General features: G+C 37.8%; 1 protein-coding gene across 1 annotated transcript; it reads right to left on the bottom strand.

Annotated features, from left to right (window-relative positions):
• Positions 1-19,894: 19,894 nt before the first annotated feature.
• C6H11orf87 (chromosome 6 C11orf87 homolog) lies at positions 19,895-20,356 on the bottom strand. The gene has a single exon (XM_032219742.1). The coding sequence runs from the start codon at positions 20,354-20,356 to the stop codon at positions 19,895-19,897; it is 462 nt and encodes a 153-aa protein (XP_032075633.1).
• Positions 20,357-20,575: the final 219 nt, after the last annotated feature.

The raw sequence follows: 20,575 nt of genomic DNA, 5'->3' as shown, positions 1-20,575 counted from the left end.
CTGATTCGGGAGGTGGACGGTGAATGGCCCCTCCCATAGGGAATAAAGAGGAGCGAAAGGGGAGGGGAGTTTGCAGGAGACAATTAGTTCAATTCATTAGGGTGAAGATCTGTTCCTGATTTCTTGCCAAGTAATTGCTGCTACAGTGTGGTGTTTGGATGATATCAGCCTGGCAGCTCTCCAAGCTTGATAAAGGTTTATAGTTGTGAAATCTCACGAAAGACTCTTTGCCGGGACTTTGCTGGAGAGGAATTCCCTTTAACTTAATTAAAAGAGGTTTTATGAGGACGAGGAGTCTGCTTCATGATCTTGGGAAGCCTAGGTCAGAACACCAACTTACCTCATAGGGTTATTGGTTGGGTGGAGGGGGAAGGAAGAAAGAACAATGCTGAGTTCCTGTACAAAAAGTAAGATTTTTTTATTTTATTTTATTTTATCAATTTCATATATACATTCACAATTATATGATCTCATAGCTGTTATTAATAATATGTATTTATAACAATTTTTCCCTACTGTTGACAATATACTTGAAGATTGCTTTTTTATCATCCCATAGATCCATCTTATCTTACAACGGTCCTACTTCTTCTTCCCTCCCTCCCTCTTTCCTTCCCTCGTTTCTTCTCTCCTACTCCCCTTCCTTCCCTCCCTCCTTCTCTCCTTCCCTCCTTCCTTCCCTCCTTTCTTTTCTCCTTCTCTCCTTCCTTTCCCCCTTCCTTTCCCCCTTCCTTCCCCCCTTCCTTCTCTCCTACATTCCCTCCTTCCTTCCCTCCTTTCTTCTCTCCTTTCTTCCCTCCTTCCTTCCCTCCTTTCTTCTCTCCTTCTCTCCTTCCTTCCCTCCTTCAAAAAGTAAGATTTAATCTAGCAAATAAATGTGTGGGATTTGGAGGCTTTTTAAAAGGAGGTCAACATGCATTAATGCCGAGAATGAAATATATGCAAAGATACACACAATTTCCAGTGGAAAAGAAATGAACTAGTATGAGAATAAAACAAACTGAACTTATGAACTGAAATAACCGTGAGAAACCTTGTTACATATTTAAACATTACACATATTCTGGTAATCTATATAAATTATATTCTGAATGTTTATTTTAATATTGCAGGCTCAGTGGCAAGAAAAATATCAATACAACAGGCATGTGTTCAAAATACAAACAAGCATCCATTATCTGAAAAATCTTCCAGATATACTAAACATCAAATGTGATAAAAGACAAATGCAAAACGAATACGTTAGAATTAAAAGCAGCAGCTCTCTGGTCATTATTCAAGATAGAGGCTAATTTAATTGAAAAGAAAAGATTGACTAAATTGACTGAGGTCACTACTGGAAAATTGCAAGTGCACATAAAATGCCTAACATAGTGAAATTCAAAGAAGTCTTCAGCTTTAATTTGTTATACCCAATGCTGAGGTGGAAAATTGGTCCTTCTCCAGGGTGCTGAATTTTTCTTAAGTTTTTAGTACTTTAGTGGGCTACAACTTTTCGTTTGTTTGACTGGTAAAAATTTGCCCACAAAGACTTTGTGCTAATATACTGTACATTAGGTGCACTGCAGCCATAGAAGGCCAACAAAAATTTTATTTATTTATATCTTGCTATTTTCATCTTTATCATGCTGTTTTTCTTTTCAATTCTATCACCTAATGCAGGGGTGTTCAACTCGATTTCATTGAGGGCTGTATCAGGATTGTGGTTGGTCTTGGGAAGATGGGTGGATGTGGCCTGGTGGTCACAGCCAATTGGGTGGATGTGGGTGGGGTGGACGTGGCCAGCTCGATGTCACTCACATCAGGGGCGCCTGTGGTGGTTCAGGCGGGGCTGGGGAATCCATTGTCTACAGCATATACCCGGTGGGCAGGGCAGAGGTAGCCCCTTGCTAGCTCCAGGGTGGCCCTGTGTATCTAAGGCTAACTACATTCTTGCCTGGAAGGCCACCACCAAGTTGTGGTTCAGTGCCCAGCTGAATTGGGGCTGAGGTGCTAGAGGCCGGTCCTTCGCTATTTCGAGGGCAGGCCAATGGGCCAGATCTAACCACATTGCAGGCCGGATCTGGCCCGTGGGCCTTCAGCTTGACACCCCTGACGTAATGCTACCTTATCTGAACACTTTTCAATGCAGATTTTTTCTGTTAAATTACTGATGATCCTGCAGTTAAATCTTAAGTGCTAAACTAAATAACTATTCATAAAAATCAGATTGCCCAGAACTGCGATGATATATTGATTCTTTGCCAAGTCTCATCTTTCTCTTCGTTTGAATAATTAAAAACTAGGATATGGCAGCAGGGATTATATTCCTTGCTTTAATAGGGAAAACTCAATATTAGAAAATAGAAAAGAAAAGAAAGGGAAAATAAGGTGGTGTTACAACAGGAGGAAGGGATGGTAAACAAAGCAACCCAAACTGTATATTATAACCTATTAAATGAAATAATAAATGTATAAGAATGATAAATGTAAAGAAGAATTATGTGAATGTATACTTAAAACGGTATGTAAGAGAATAAAAGAAATAAAAATTTTCTGAAAAAAAGAAAGAAAATATAGTATGTTTTATAAAATGATTCAGAATTAAAATATAGTACTTCTTTGGATTATTGGATATCACGTTCATGGAATTTTAATTCAAGAAGGAGTGGGCTTTTTTTTTATTGATGAAGTGCCATCAAGTCAGTGCTGACTCTCAGAGACCACACGGATAGACCTTGTCAAGGATGATTTGTCCCCAACTGAACCTTTCACGACTTCCAATGGTGCACCATTACCATTGTAATTAAGTTCATCTATCCTATTATTGGTTGTCCTATGCTTCTTTTTTCCTTTTATCTTTTCCAGCATGAATAGAATAGAATTAGTTATTGGCCAAGTGTGATAGGACACACAAGGAATTTGTCTTTGGTGCATAGGCTCTCAGCATACATAAAAAGTCACGATTAAAGACTTCTAAAGAGAATTCAGTCTTTAAATAATATGTTCAAAATATAATAATTTAACCCTGGTCATTTAGGTAAAAGAAGGTAGAAGGATAACATTACTCTCTCACCATTGAATGTTTCATCCTAAGCTATTAGAAGTTGTGGTGGTGCAGTGGTTAGAATGCAGTAGTGCAGGTTAACTCTACCCACAGCCAGGAGTTCCACCCTGATGAGTTGAAGATTGATTCAATCTGCCATCTTTCTGAGGTTGGTAGAATGAGGACTCAGATTGTTGGGGGCAATATGCTGATATTGTAAACCCAAAGAGTATTGTAAAGCACTATGGTGTGGTACAGAATTGTAAGTGTTATTGCTATTAGAACATACATCGAGGAAGTTAAACAGCATTTTGAATCAAACTCTTTCTATTCAAAAGGCATAGATGCAGATATATTAATATATAGATATAAATAAAAGCATTCTTGGATGGTATACATCTGGCATGTGGGTGTTATGATATATTCTAGGCCACTTGAAATGTTGTAATTAGTCTGATAAAAGTACTTCCTCTTTTATTCAATTTTTCTCATGTCCAAGATTATTTATCTCCCCCTCTCTTTACAGGCATATGAAAACTCACTACAAACTAGAATTATATATCAGTTTTATCTAGTCATTTTTAGTTTTGCATGGGGTCAGTCATAAACCTGTTCAATTAATTGGTGTCACTATTCTGTAATCTCAAAAAGAGGCACAAAAATTTGAATTTCTGTAAATCTAATTTTATATTCTGTGAGCAAGAAAGTTATTGCAAAACCAGAAATATTTGGGATCAAAGGGTAACTGTGTCCCAATCTTTGTATTTGTCGAGGAACACAAATTAGCTTAATTGGCTTAAGAAAGAGGACTGGACAAAATTCTTCAACATCTGTAATATGTAATCTAAGGTAATATCTATTTTTCCAGATGCTAGTTCATCTAGTAAAAGTCAAATGCTAAGGCATTGAAATAATGAGCTATGCTGACTCTTTTTAGGAACCATCTCCAGAGTAAATGCCACCGGAAAAGCACACAGCTCCACTGAATTGTTGTAAGAGCAACTGACAAATCCTCCAATGTATTCTATGGCCATCTTATGAAGGAGAAAGGTCTTTTGCTCTGAGACAATGTGTTATCACAACTCTGAGAGTGAAATGCCTCTTTTCCAGTTACAGTGCATTATGTGCCCAACCGATTAAACTGTTGATTTGTTGGACTGTCGATGACACACATTCCCCAAAATCAAGGGAGACAATGAAGGTATTGGACCAAGGTCTGGAAATTGTAATAGGATGGTAATGACGATAAACTGAAGCTGAATCATGCTCAAGACAAAGGTAAGGTGGGACTGGTATCTCATGGAAATGGGACCTGGTAAGTCTTCAGTCCTGGATACAGTGGTGGGCTATGACCAGTATGCCCCGGTACGGGCATACTGATGCCTGCTGGGAGCACCGGCTACTGTTCAGGTACGGTGCTCTGGAGGGCCCACCTGCCCACCCGCTGTCTTTACCTGTATTTGAGCTGTTCAGGGCTCGAATACAGCATGAGCACGGAGCGTACGGTGCCTATGAGACACTCTGCCGAGCAGCTGGAGCATCGTGGAGGCATCGTGGAATGTCACAGACAGTAAGTACTCATGCGCTGAGCCCCGTTGCACTGTACTGGTTGCAATGGGATCTGGAACCCACTACTGCCTGGATAGCACTTTCCTTTGAGGTAAGGAGACATGGTGTTTGTGGATATTTCTGCATTCTTCTCTGTGATTTGAGATTTAGTAGCATTGGTGGCTTAGAGTGCATCAGTCTGCTTTGTTTGGTCTAGCAATTCCAACTCTGTATGGATAGAGAACGCCTAGCCTCAGTAAACCCTTTGGTAAAGCCTCTAAATATGTACGTCCTTGAAGAACCTGGAAATTACAATTAGTACAGAACATGGCAATAAGGCTGTTGACCAGAACACCTTCCAGAAACTATGCAACATCAATCTAAATGGATTTCATTGGTTCTCTACCAATAGTTTGAGTAACAAAAGTGTCAACCCTGAAGCCATCTTGTAGCTTCAGTGTTGCCATACTGGAGCTGAGAAATAGGGGGGGGGACACTAGAGCTAGCTGTGGTTTTGTTGCCAAAATAAAATACTTTCTCTTGAGGTCCAAGGACGTTTTCACATCTGGCCAGAGGAAGGAGGAGGAGTGATGTCAATGGGCAACCAGACAGTGCCTTGATTGGACCATGTAACTGATTGTTTGGGGCTTGAGGGAATACTTTGACTTTTAATTAGGTGAAAACTCTGGAAACCTTCAGAATCGGTTTACACCAGATCTGTGACAATATGATATATCCAATAAAGCTATTCCTTGAGGAATCTACCTGCCTTGGAGTTTTGCTTGCTATGGGTCTATTTCTTGGAACCCTGACAAAAAGGGTTCCACCACAAAACTGCGCTCGACTAAACCGCGTCCGACTAAACCGCGTAGCTGACGTCATCAACAGGGCGACAACAGCGCCGAGACAGAAGCACGCTGTAAACCCTAAACCTAAAATTAACCCCTAAACCTAAACCTAACCCCCCTAAACCTAATCCTAAACCTAACCCTAAACCTAACCCTTAATCTAACCCTAAACTTAACCCTAAACCTAACCCTTAACCTAACCCTAAACCTAACCCTAACCCTTAACCTAACTCTAAACCTAACCCTAACCCTTAACCTAACCCTAAACCTAACCCTAAACTTAACCCTAAACCTAACCCTTACCTTACGTTGAATCGGCTTGCTTTCAAAGCACTATTTAAAGCACCCTTCTTTCTCCGCGCTGGTTGTTGTCGCCCTGTTGATGACGTCAGCGATGCGGTTTAATCGGGCGCGGCTTAGTCGAGCGCAGTTTTGACGGGTCACGGACAAAAAGTCCTTAAAATCCTGCCATCCCCACTAGGTATACCACATCAGAAAATCAACTTCACAGGAAGATCAGAAATAAACATCATTGGAATAGGCTATAATAATAGAATCTTGCAAGTCTGGTGTGCTTTACTCCCCTCCTTCTTATACTCAGTGAATTAAGGAAGTAATTTGCCTGAGCCATTTCCAAATATTATCTTGCTTCCAATGATTTATAGTTTCCACTCTTTTTGCCTTGGTAATAGTTCTTGCACTGTTCTGTCCCTTATTCTCTGTACTTCCTGATCACATATTCTGTTAGAATATTCATGACTGGGAGAGACATGGTAACAAGGTCAGCCAATGAATAGGCATAGCAACTAAGTCAGCCAATAGGAGCTTAAACAGATCGAAGTCTGTGTTGAGAATCGAAACTGAAACTGATCTGTCTGCTCTGAACTCTGAGATGAAACTGTTCTCTCCTGCTTGGGTTCTGTTTGGAACTTCTGCCATGTTGAAAGAGTCTACTATAGGGATTGTACATTTATTCATTTGTTATTAGGTATATAAAGAAGTTAATGAATCCAGCTGAATCAGTTATCTCTGTGTGCCTTCTGGATTTGATTTTTCTGCAACAAACTCTTGACATATTCTTTGAATATGCACTTGCTGCAACATTAAGAATTTGGTGGCTTGGGGATCCCTCAATACTCATTGATGAAACAGGTATAATATATTGGAATATCGAAGGGATCTGTGTTACCTGGGTTTGGACTTCCCTTCCATGGAAGCTAAAGTAGCATCAACATTACCTGTCTTTTGGTGCCAAAGTCTTGCATCTTTAATCATTGCTACATTTGAAAATTAGCATCCTTACTTTGACTGTGTCTTTTGACCCTTAAGTGTTCCTTTGTCAAGGTTGTTTTTATCATATGTATTTTAAATTAGTTTATTGTTTTACTTAGTTGTATTCTTTTATTTGGATTTAGGCATTGTAGCTTGCCACAAGATACAATCTCTTATTTTAGAGGACCTGGATCGTGGACAGGCTATAGATACTCTAAATAAGCATTATTTAAATTATTTACTTAATTATTTATTATTTAATAAAAAAATAGATCCTGGCCAATGCTTAAAAGTCTAGAAATGCTTATTTCCCCCAATTTAGTTCAATTGGCTGTATTAGCAACAATCATATAAATCAAGCTCTTTATGTGAACCTATAATTATAAAAATTCACGACACATAACCATAAAAAGCAAACTAGGCAACAGAATATTTGATAAATTCAGCCCAATATTGCCAAGTCAAGGTCACGAGACATGAGTATAATAACTAATAAAAACATAGGATGCTTAATCTTCAGTGACAATTCCTTCAATTTCACAGTGAAGGCACTAGGACTCGGCTTGTGTTAGATTTCCCCACTCCTTGCTGTGAGTCGAGTTATATCAACTAAAACATGAAAAGGTAAGATAGAAAAGGGGCAGGAAAAAAAAGCACTGGTTTTTCCTTAAATCTACAATCTTTTGCATCTTCCTATTTTACCACCATCCTCCCAACATGGTAAAGCCCTTTATCAGAATATAGTGAGTTGTCTTATTGTAGCTGGTAGATTCAGAGCCACCAGGCATGCAAATACACTGGGAGACACGAAGTAAATATTAGAGCCTGCAAATAAATTGATATATAAAAGTAGTTTTTGTCCAATACAAAAGCCTTGTCAGGCATCAAGCCATTAAGGAACTCTGTTGTCGCCACTTTATTCCCCTTTATAGTTGATCAATTTTACTGACTTAATTATCTAAGCATTCTCTCTCTCCCCCCTCTCTCTCCCTCTCCCCCTCTCTCTCCCTCCCCCCTCTCTTTCTCCACACACACACACACACACACACACACACACACACACACACACACAAATCCTTTCCCTCCCACATACACAAAGTTACAAAAGAAAGATGAGTAATGGCTTTAAGAAAGCAAGCTTCAGAGAAAAAAAGGTGTTAAGATTATAGTGCAGCTGTTTTATAGGTTAACTAAATGAAATACATGTTATTAAGAATAGTACATTTATATCAATGCAGTATATATTTTAGAACCAATGTTTAATGCATCACAAACTGCAACAGCTGTATAAAAAAAGTCAAAGTCTGATTTATAACTAAATTTAGCAGCCTGTCATTAAACTGGTTCACATGCATGAAAATGGTGTGCATTTTCTACCCATCATTCTTAATTCTGAACTTTATAATATCAAAATTAATGTGCTCATTCTAAAATTAGCAGAAGAATTAGTTGCTGTTTATTATCTACTGCTGTGATCTCCCACTTGTCAACTTCCAGTATTCTACAAAATAGGTCAGGCACAATGACAGAATTCCATATCAGCTATAAAACAATTGACTTGATTGTTACAAGGTGTTCATGGCAAGGGAAATTAAAACTAAATTTGAATAAGCAAATATATATGAAAAGGGAGTTATCCCAGTCTAATGTACGCAAAGTAAAATAAAAAACCATAAAACTTGTTAGTAATGCAAAGAATAGAAAAAATTGTACTAGTACTTTCACTTTGAACCTGCAATTCCTTGGCTATTTCACTTGGAAATAAAACACAATAAAGATGCCAATTTTGATGCCCTAAGGATTTGGTCAATTAAACACATCTTGAGAGCACCAGTTTGGGAGAAGCTATAAGAAAACCTATTGTTGAGTAAATATGCATAGGCTTTGGCTGTGTGAAAATCTGCAAATTTCCCAAACTTCTCAACATATACATTTAAGATGGTCTATAAGATTTCTACCAACTTTGGTGTACATGTTTTGTTAGGAATGTAATTCTAACAGTTGGGTTGGCAATATATAAACCATGTAACAATGCAATACCTGTTTCTTTAAAGCATACTGTAAAATGTGATTGGGTGCTGTTTTCCTCAATCGGCCATAAGAGGGAGCCAGAATGACTGTTAGCTCTCTCTGTTTCATTAGATGCTGGACTGATCTGATCTGAGTGCGGTGAGCTATTGTAAGTTTTGCAACTGTTAGCAAACTTTGTGTACTGGACTGATTATATGATTTTGGACTATGTAACTGGACTATCCCTTAACTGAAAGACATTGATGACTGGCTAAATTATCCCTGTATGACTTGGACTGTTTGATGGACTCTGATACCTCTATTTCCATGAAAGTAAAAGCTTATTTAAACTGCAGTGTCTCTGTATGCTGGTTTGTGTGTTCTCCAACACAACTCTCACCATGCTTCGCTGAACGTACTCGCTCTCCCAACGGGGAGCTTACCTAACATGTTTCATGAATAATTTCTAAATCCACAGAATACTATACTCTTACATTTCAAAAATATGAAAAGGGAAACCTTTCCGCATGGTATTGCACTATTAACAATGTAGGAATATATTTAGGAAGTAAACTTTTGTTGCCCCATCCATGCATTTCTAAGACTAGAATCTGAGTGTAGAAATCCCACTAAGGCTTGATAGAAATACCCGGATCCTCTGTTGTTGGAACACAGTGGATTTCCACAAGAGTGTAGCATCCTAAACTTTAACTACCCATCCTTGGATATACCCATATGCAAAAGTGAGATAGTTAGGAACCGTGGCACGACAAAACCGCGCTCGACTAAAGCGCGCCCAATTAAACCGCGTCGCTGACGTCATCAGCAGGGCGACAACAGCGAGCGCGGAGAAAGAAGGGGGCTTTAAATAGCACTTTGAAAGCAAGCCGATTCAAGTTAAGGTAAGGGTTAGGTTTAGGGTTAGGGTTAGGGTTAGGTTAAGGGTTAGGGTTAGGTTTAGGGTTAGGTTAAGGGTTAGGATTAGGTTAAGGGTTAGGATTAGGTTAAGGGTTAGGTTTAGGGTTAGGTTTAGGGTTAGGTTAAGAGTTAGGTATAGGGTTAGGTTTAGAATTAGGTTTAGGGGGGTTAGGTTTAGGTTTAGGGGTTAATTTTAGGTTTAGCGTTTACAGCGTGCTTTTTTCTCCGCGCTGTTGTCGCGCTGTGATGACGTCAGCTACGCGGTTTCATCGAGCGCCCTTTAGTCGAACGCGGTTTTGTGGTGGAACCGTTAGGAACATGCCAGCCATTTTGCTATTTGACAAAAAGTCAAAGGATAGCATTTTATCTGTACACCCACTTCCTATGAGGGAGATATGCAGGTTTTAACCAATAAACTAAATACATCTGCAAATAACACTTGTTTGCAATGTAGTGGTAAAAGACTTACGTTATAATTGAATTATCATTTTAGCCTTAGTGACTTTAGGTTTTTTTAAGGGATATTTGCTTCACTGTCCTGATGTGTCATCTTAAATAGATTTGTGTTTTCATTTTAAACCAAAATTACTCTCTACATCAGTAAATTTTATTTGTAGTGTTGCTGATCTGTAATTATTCTGCCAAAATTAAGACAACAACAACAAATGCTTATTGTTGAATAATTCTAAATTCAGTTAAACCAGGGGTGTCAAACTTGATTTCATTGAGGGCTGCATCAGGGTTATATTTGACCTCGGGGGGGTGGGGGTGGGGGTGGTAGTGGTTAGGCATGGCCCGCTCAATATGATTCGTGTTGGGGGAACAGTGGTGATCAGAGTGCTCTCCCAGCGAAAAGAGGTGCCCAAGCTCTGTTTTCGACTGTGACGGCCTTCTGCAACCCTCTGCCAGGTAAAAATGGAGCTCTGTGCAGCCCACCCAAGCTCTGTTTTTGCTGGCAGAGGCACCACGGGACGGTCCTTCGCTGTTTCCAGGGTGGCCCCATGGGCCATATCCAAGCACTTGCATTTGACACCCCTGAGTTAACTCTGATATTATACAGTATATGTCCAAGCACTATTTTAGTTAACATATTCAACCCAACTCATTGGAATCCAGTGCAATTTATGCTTTGGAGTCCTTCTTGATTCTCACTGACTGCTTGCAAAAAGTCCCTGCAGTTTTCTTGTCAACATTTCTGAAGTGATTGCCTTGTTCTTCCTAGGGGTGAAAAAGAAGGAATCATCCAGTTGTCTTTGTGCCCAAGGCATGACTAGGATACATAGTCTCCTGGTTCTAACTTCGTCCCTTTCATCACTATCCCATCTGAAGCTGAAGGCTTCAAGTAAAAACTGAATAGATTCTGCAAATTCTAAAGTGCTACATTTAGCACTCACACAAAAGGCTTCAGCAGCGGTTAATCTAAAAAGAAAATGAGTAACAAAAATTGAATATTATGGAAAGAGAAAGAAAGCATAAAAATTATTTACACCTCTGTTTTCCTATTTACTATACTGGAGTTATAGGGACACGATGGCTCAGTGACTAAGACACTGAGCTTGTCAATCAGAAAGGTCGGCAGTTCAGCGGTTTGAATCCCTAGCACTGCGTATTGGAGTGAGTTCCCATCCCAGCTTCTGCCAACCTAGCAGTTTGAAAGCATGTAAAAATGCAAGTAGAAAAATAAGGACCACCTTTGGTGGGAAGGTAACAGTGTTCCGTGCACTTTTGGCATTTAGTCATGCCAGCCACATGACCACGGAGACGTCTTTGGACAGCGCTGGCTCTTCGGTTTTGAAACGGGGATGAGCACTGCCCCCTAGAGTCAGGAATGACTAGCACATATGTGCGAGGGGAACCTTTACCTTTATACTGGAGTTACATTTTGGTTCGCTTCATTTCTATAATTGGGGCGAACCTTAATTCTTTTCATTAATCCATTCTTTTCATTAATTTTTTTCTTTGTATAACTGGCATTGTGGTATTAGTTCAGATTCTCATGAGGAATAAATATGTCAGGGTTTTTTTTTTAAAAAAGCAAACCTTTTTTAGTTTAGGGAGTCAAGATGACAAGATTTCTCATTTCGGTTCATAGAGATATCTCTGAAAATAACAGAATATAATTTTACCCAAAGTCTTGTCTGAACCCAAACATTATTGAAATTTTCTTAACAGATATGACTTTCAACAGAATATCTCCCATACTGATGCTATATCAGTATTTTGATGGATTACAATACAGGCAAAACTGCATTACTGAAATCATTCCCTTTAAGATAAATAAAATGAATTTCAAGAGAATGAAAGCTGAGGGGGAGGGGGGGAATAAAAATTAAAAATAGACACTTTCTTCCAAAAACAACATAATGAAATATCAAAACTCTGTTGTGGAAGAAAAATGGAAAATGAGGCACAGGAGATACAATACTTATTCATTCATGCAGTTTCTAATATCCGGTAGGAAACCATAGTGAGATTAAAGCATATCAATTCGGTGTCTTGTGTTAAACCTTATGGGAAATGCCTACTGAAAAAGAAGAAAAAAGATAGCATACTGTTTAACAGGGATATAGTTTAGTCTTCCAGTCCTATCATAATGAAAGCCAGCATGATGTAGTAGTTAAACAACTAAGCTTATCTCAGGGAACTCAAAATCATTTTGCCTTCATGCAACACGCTTATGCCTAAATCCAGATTAACAAAATAGGATTGCTGTGTTCGCATATCATGTTGTGGCCAAACAAAACATCAATTTCATGTTAACCTTGCCTAGTCAAGAATCTTGCTCTTATCTAACATATCTAGGACAATGTGTAGATACAAGCAGAGAAGCTGTGTAAACTACTAGTTTTCTATGGAGAAGAAATAACAAAACTGCATGCAGCTATGTTAACTACAAAATCTGATAATTGCCTTGATGATACTTGATAAACAGCATTATCTCCATATAAACAAATTGAAATTAATATCCATAATATGAATTGTCATGAAAACAAAAATCTACGTATTTTTTAGGGTAAACCTAAGTCTTGAAGCCTAAACTTTCCTCCTGCTAAATTCATGTAGTAGCCAAAATTAACTGGTATATATATTTAAAAAAAATGGGGAGGAATGCCAGTTCTCAAGTCCACATATCTCAGATCTTGGCAAATTTCTAATCCTGTTTCTCATAACTGAGAAGACTCTAGCTAATTGCCATTGTAAACGTGTTAAGCTTTAGATCCCAAAAGATAATTCTGAAAAATGACCTTGCTAAAACTGTGGAAGTAGAAACAGGCAATTAATAGCACACATATACTACAAGCCCTTCTGAATGTGTACCCTAATAACTTTTTTCATACCTTACAAACAATGAAATTGAAACCATTGTAAGGTTCACACATATTACGCCGTGACGATGCTAGACACAGAATTCTTATCGGTTCTGAGTCAAATTACTAAAATGGAAAGATGAATTGTTCTACTCCAGACTACAAATGAAATATCACATTCATGGGATTTAAAGCTAAGCCCACGGTCCCCACAATTGGGGGGGGGAGATACCCTGGAATAGCCTCGGTTCAGTGAACCCCAACAATTTCACCATGCAGGTTTCACCATGCCATTGGATGCTAAAAACTATTACTTTTCTTTGATAGATACTCCACCGTCAGTATTTATTCAACATTCAAAAATCAAAATAAAGAAAGGTATATTTGCAATTAGATAATATTATAGATAATATGAACAAGTAACTTTCTCTCAGGGGATAAATTACTTTTACTGCTTCTGATATAGTGGGGATCCACCACTTTTTTTTGTGTGGGGGTCACTCTATATAAGCTGTGTGCAGCTTTGTGCAGCTTTGTGTAGCTCACTAAGCCATCTATTAAGATCTGCCAAGATTCTGATAAACCTAATAGATTTTTCTCCCCATTCAGGCATTGCAAAAAATTTTTTGCCAAGCAGCTGGTGCACCAAAATACACAGCCACTAATTGGACACTTTGCTGGTTCCAGTTTTGCTTGTTGCTTTGCAAACATTAAACAGAGAAGGAAAAGTGACTACGAAGTCTGAATGTGAGATGGAAATGTATTTGGTTCATTTTTCTCCTTGTAACCTCACCCTTTTTGCTAACCAGTCAACTTTATGGTGAATTAATCATAAAGGCAAGGAAATTTTTATTCTTGAAGGGAGGAATTGTTTTTAAGCAATATATAGTTTTGAAATCACTGAGAAAAAGTCAGCGATAGCCACAATCAATCCCAGAGGCTCTATTGCTTCTAAGTTAATCAAAACATACCTCTTTTCTGTAGTTTCTCAAAACAGCAGTAAAGGCAGCTGAAAGTACTTCTCTGTTTCTTTTCTTTCATCAAATTAGGCTTTGACTACATGTGTGAATATACTGCCATTTTCCCCACATTCATTACCACATTATTTTTCTCTATTTCCAAGATACGGTAATTATTAACTGGATTTAGATATCATGCTTAGCCATGTTTAACTATAATTTCTTGAGTAACAATAAGTACAATAAGCTAACCATTAGGGGGAAAATTCTAATATTAAAAGTAGCTTCCTGGACAGAGGGGTGAATGGCAAAATGTAACATAATGGAAACCATGTGATTTTGAACTTTAAGCGATGGTTGGATTAGAAGACCACCAAGGTCCCTTTCAGCTCTGGTATTCTGTTATTCAGATGTCACAACATACACTGAATTTTCAAGCCAGTGCAGTTTGTGAGTGGACAATGATCTTACATCATGGTTTAAACTGAGCAAGTGGTTGGATTTAATGATTTATACAGAGTCAGTTCCAATTCTATGATAAACCAAACAAATGATGATTAAATAAATGTAAACCCAGTCACTAACATTGGGTATCTTACACATCAAAGGGACTGCATAAAATCTGGTCACACCTCTAAGGGTTTGGCTTGGCTTTTATGAAACCTTCTGAACAAAACAAGTGTCCCTGTGCAATGCAGTTTAACCGAAACAGACAAATTTTGAATGTGCTATGCAACCTTCTCTATAAAGACAATTCTCAGAGCTAAACATCATTAATTTATACAGGTTCATTGCAAACTTAGCTTCTTCAAGCTTCTTCAAAAATGTTTGTTTCATAATAGTACAGTCCAGTCTCTAGGAATATTGAAAAGGTAGCTCAGTGGTATGTGCTCCTGGGTAAATGTGTCTATAATGGCAAAAATTTATATTATAATCCTCTATAGATTTATGAAGAGTAAACCTAATTTTTAAAAAAGAGGGCATCCTCATGAATTAACACATCCAGCACTGAAAATTCCTAAGTAGTGAATAATAAGGATTTCTCCCCCGCCCTAACTTCTGATTCAGGTAAAAAGAATCATCAGTTTCACTAAGACAGATGATAAATCAAGAAGAGCAATTGTATTTGTAAAACTTGAAACAGGGATGTAACAAAATAGCTGTCTCAAATCCCTTTGGGAAGGGGGAAAAAAAACATTTCTAGTTTCAGGCCATTCTGCAATAAAACCAAAAGAAATCCTACACATTCTGAGTGTTATTGCTTTTGCCTGGGTTGTTTATGTCAGCCAGGATTTGAAAATTTGTTCAATTAATTTTAAGTGGAAAACCTCATTAACCTTCATAACACTTCACTAATAACAATAGTTTATGTGCTGCTCATGCTGAAGTATAAATAAAATATATCCCAGCTTTGCAAAATAAGTTAATTTCAAACTATGGGTTTTTACGCAAATGTTTCTTTAAAAAAAAACAACTATTGCTAAGTAAAAACAGACAGCTTTGCAAACGGATTGATGCTATTATTATTTGCATTCCAAATATAAAGGTCTTTCAAATTTCTTGACACATTCCATTTATACTTCGTCATAACCGTCAGTAGATCTATAGAAGGTACCACAAAAGAAAAAAAATATTAATTTCTGACATTGGAGAAGAATCCTTATTCCTTCATTACATTAGCATGAACTGCAACCTCATACCATTTGGCAACATGAGTTAAGAATTTGCTCATAACAAGTTCAATCCAGTTAAGCTGCTATCACTCTCATTGCTTCCAATGAAAGGAAATTAAATAAATCTTTTTAATATTGGGTTAAGGTACAACCTACTGAGCAGTTAAATCCCTTTGAGTTTAATTGGCTTTTCCCTCAGGTGCAGTGTGTAGTTTTAGAGCTTAAAATACTTGAACTTATATCAGCGGGCTTGTGGCACAATAGGGTTAATTTGGGGTAGATTGTGTCAAATCATTCTGCTCAAAACATAATTCACCAATAAATCAATACCGAACTCAATGAAATTTCAGTGCTAAAAGCCTAACTCTTGTTAAAGCAATAGAACCTAGTCTTCACATTTTTGACACATAGTCTCCTTAAATATGTCCCTGCCTTTTCAACTGCCAGTGAGGGGTCTCGTTTATTTTTATTATTATTTATTTAGTTAGTTTGTCAAACATATAAAAGGTAACAGGTGTAAGTATAAACATGGACATGAACACAGGAAATGGGGACGAATAAATGGGGACAATAGGACAGAGACGGTAGGCACACTGGTGCGCTTATGCATGTTCCCTACAAACCTCTTAGGAAAGGAGTGAGGTCCACGTTAGACAGTTTTAGGTTAAAGTTACGAGGGTTTGAGGATGTTACAACAGAGTCAGGTAAAGCATTCCGGGCATTGACCACTCTGTTGCTGAAGTTGTAGTTTCTGCAATCGAGTTTGGAGCAGTTTTACCTTTAGTTTGTATCTATTGGTGATGAGACAAACCTTTAGTGGATCAACAAATGGTCCATTTTTCTTTTTTTCCCCCTCTGTTATATATTTAATAGACACAACAATAAAATAAAATTAAAAAGAAAAAAAAAAGAAAAGAAAAATGGTTCATTTTTCAAACACCATCATTAACTAAAAAAAATTAGTTAATTTTTTAACTAAAAATTAAAACTAGACATTGGAAAATTTACTCCTTGCTACAGAATCTACTTTTCTATGTATAGCATATATGGTAATTAATTTAAATGGAAGCACATCATATATGGGTCCCTACCAGCACCCTGGAATGGAAAACAGCCAATTTCCAATATGTCCAACTAAAGTAAAATCTTACTGAGATCATTACAGGACAAGTCAGTCATAGATACTGATTTCAGCAAGACTGTGGTCTACCTTTGCAGAGATGGTAAACTTATTTCTACAGCATTTTACTTCTGCCTTCAAAGAATTCAAAGGAAAAACAAAGAAAGAAGAACTAAAAAGGGATGGATACCAGTAAATAAAAATGCCAGAAAGAAGATGTAGCATCATAAGCTTCTGAATTATTTTCACTGAGGATAGATAAGTTGCATAAAAAGAACCATATCCTTCAACAGTCTTGAATTTTATGGACACTTTAAGCTACTACAAAAGACCTGTGACATATAGGAATAGGTTCAGGGAATGGTAATAGCAAGAATAAAGAATAGCCGCCCGGAGTCCTCCGGGATTGGGCGGCCTATAAATTTAACAAATAAATAAATAATAAATAAATAAGAACAAGGAGATATTATGGCAAAGTTTAGCTTTGAGAAAAGATAACCAACAACTCTAACTGCCTTGTAATACCTAAAAAGGAGTCACACCAAGGATCTCCATGATCCTTTCCTATAGTAAGCTTAAATTATAGAAAGGCAGATTTCCATGAAATGCCAGCAAAACTTTTGAACTGTACTGTTTGACACTAGAACTAATTTCAGAAAGAGTGGTGGGCTTCCTTTCATCGGATATATTCAAGATAAACACCTGTCAAGCACAGTTTAATTGGGATTTCTGCAGGAGTTGGGCTCAGTTATCTGAATGGCTCCTTCTAGTTTTATGATTCTAAGCACTAGAAAGAGATTTCACTCAGCAGCAGTTTTTCAGTCTAATTGGTCAAGAGCGAAAGGAAAATCCAAGAAGCAAAGAAAAATAAGCGATAGATACTGAATCCCTTGCATTTTGATGCCCCAATGTCACTGCAGATATTATATGTTTAGACTTGTGCTATTATTCTCTGATAATTCTACCCACCAATGATCTTCTAAAGTATTACAATGATATTATCGAAATGTACATAATCTTGCTTTTAAAACAATTAGTTTCAATCACCATAGGGGAAAGACAGAGCCGGCAGAGCAATATTAAAGATAGAACATTGTATCGTATTAGTTTTTATTTCTGAATGTTTGTCTATGAAACGGCTCTTCTATTCTTTTGCAGTATATTCAATATTATCCACTTAGCTGGATATCATACAGAAGAGATTTTAGGAGTGTTAGTTCACCCACTTATGGAATTACTGATCAAATAATAGCTACTTATGTATTAAATACACAACGGGTGGCTATGGAAATCAAATAAATAAATATTTAATCAAGTAAAATTTATTATTGAAGCAACTTTTTAATTAAAAGGAAAGGTTCATTTTTAAAAAAAAAAAAGAAAATAAAAGTCACTCAGCTTAAGTACAGTTATGTAAAGTTAAACCTATTTAAATATTGTTATTTATTGCATTATGTTCTTTTTTTTTCTAGGAGTTCAAGGTTCATCTTGGCAGATCTCCCCTAAAGTTATCCCTACAACAACCATGGGAGAGAATGAATGGTCCAATATCATCCAGGTAAACTCTACGGTTGGTTGAGAACTGAAGTATAGTTATGAATATTTAGGATTAGATAGTCACAGCATAGTCCTGTGAAAGTTTCCTTTGCAATCTTTCAATGCAAATTCTTCGTTCCACATCTATGAATGGAAGATTGTGCCCTAAGGTTAAGTCTCGTCAACTGAAATTAATGGCACTTCAAAGGGTTTAATGGAAGCAGAATTGTTCTCCTTGTTATTAATATTAACAAACATACAGCACAAACCACTCATTCAGTTTCCACAAGCAATGAAGGATTATTTATCCAGGGGTGGGTGGATGGGGTAAAAACACAGCAGTCTTTTTTTTAAATGCTTTCCTGTTTTTTTAATAGATGGTACCTTAACACCAAACCTCTATAGTCCAGATTCACAAGAGAGATCCGTGAGGAGGGAAAAGAGTTATGCTGCCATTGCATTGTGTTCATTTAAAGGTTGGGTGGGGGGAACAAATATATCGTCTAATCAGGACAGTAGAAGACAGCTAAATATTACATCAATGCTGAAGTCATTTTTCAATAGGGCAAAATGTAAGTTTGGTTGGACCAGAATATATCGTAGAAGACAGTTCACAAGATGTATCAGGTGGGCGTCCCAGAGTGCCAACATCGGATGGTAAAATATATTACTGTACATCACCTTGGTGTTAGTCATTGAAAAGGTATCTTGATCCAGATTTAATGTAAGAAAAAGGCTGATACATTAAAAAAAAACAAAGCCTTAAAGAGAGACAGATACATCCCAAAACATTCCTATGAAGTAATACCTCCATTCTCTCTTATCGATATAGATACACAAGAAAAGCTCAACTGTTCTGCATTCACAATTTGCAAGACCTAGGGTATATAATACTGCAGAGAAAGAGAAAAAAAGTCATTGCCCCCCACAAAAAAAAGAGGATTGTGGAGATCGTTGGAGGGCGGAGATTGTTTCTAAACTTAGATATTGATCCTACAAAAGGGAAAACCAAAGCTAATCTCTAAAATTGAGAGTGGAAGAGTTGGAAAAGCAGAGGAGGAAGAGAGAACGATGACAGATTTCACAAAAAAAGGTTAATGCATTCTTGATTGTGTCAAATTGTACTAACCACTATTGTCCCCCATTGTCAAGTCCCAGGACAGGGTTTCAGATGCACCCTTAGAAACAGGCCTTCCTTTGCATCTTGCCAAAGTCTCCCTCAAGCTTTTCATTATTGTCAATAGATTTAAACCCAGTCCTTTCAATACCATTATAGGTTTGTGTAACCCACCCATCCCAAAAGAATTAATGTAAATTTGCTGTAATATATCACAGGAAACATTTCTGTATGTACATCCCAATAGGACAGCCCGAACCATTGATTTCAAGGAATATTGTTTTATATTTGGTAGCACTGGGCAGTTTTTCCTCGTCTTCTCCACTTGGGAAAGAAAAAAAGACCCATCCTTCTGTTTGCAAGAACAAAAAAAAAAGTAATTGAAGAACACAATTTAATTTGACATGCGTTTGAATACTGATGGGTTGGTTAGTTCTTTCATATATATTATCAATAATCATCATTATCTTCAAGATTATAATAATAGCCACTCAAATATATACAAACACCAAAAAAAAAAAGTCTTTTGGTGAGGTCCCCACAAACAGAAGTCAACAAAATCAAGACAATACCACTGTTTGCAAGAGCCCAGGAGTATCTGTTCCCAATTCCAATCTTTCCGGATGGGGATTCTGGGCTTCCGGGCCAGAAGGAGAAGGGATATTAGAATCCTGGGTGATTTTCCCTGGACTGGATGGTTCTTTTCCTTGGGGTATTTCATACGGATCCCCCACCTGGGTGCTGGTGCTGCAGTGGTCCCGCTCATACTCTTCTTGTGCCTTCTGCATTTTCCGCTTCTTCATCTTCCTCTTGTGGATGTGGAAAGTGATCAGGGAGAGAAGAATCAGGCAGCAGATGAGGGCGACCAAGACAATCAAGACAAAAGTGGAGGAGAAGGACTGGAAGAACTGCCCCATTGGCGTGATGCAGGTGCCGCTGGCGTTGGAAAAGCCAGATGTTCTATTCAAAAGGCAGGGGGGCAGGGAGTAGCCGGACCCTTTGGACAGCTCCGCCGCACTCATTGAGGAGGGTCTCGGGTTGATTTTTTTTGGGGGGGGGTTGCTTGCTTTTCCTTCCCCTGGAAAAGATCCCGCTGCAGATTTCTCCACCGAGAAGGATGCTCGCCACCTTACGCTAAGGGAGGGAATGCCTTGCCCAGCCCTTCACACCTCCCTCATTTTTCTTTGCTGGAGAAAAGGAAGATGGAAAATAAATATAAATAATCATTGTTCCCTGCCTTA

The sequence above is a fragment of the Thamnophis elegans genome, chromosome 6 (assembly GCF_009769535.1).
Source record: "Thamnophis elegans isolate rThaEle1 chromosome 6, rThaEle1.pri, whole genome shotgun sequence".
Taxonomy (NCBI): Eukaryota; Metazoa; Chordata; class Lepidosauria; order Squamata; family Colubridae; genus Thamnophis; species Thamnophis elegans.
This window is presented reverse-complemented; position numbering and strand designations above follow the sequence as displayed.

What these genes read in the sequence shown, in the direction of transcription:
- C6H11orf87 (XM_032219742.1), bottom strand. Translation starts at nt 20,356, where the DNA reads ATGAGTGCGGCGGAGCTGTCCAAAGGGTCCGGCTACTCCCTGCCCCCC.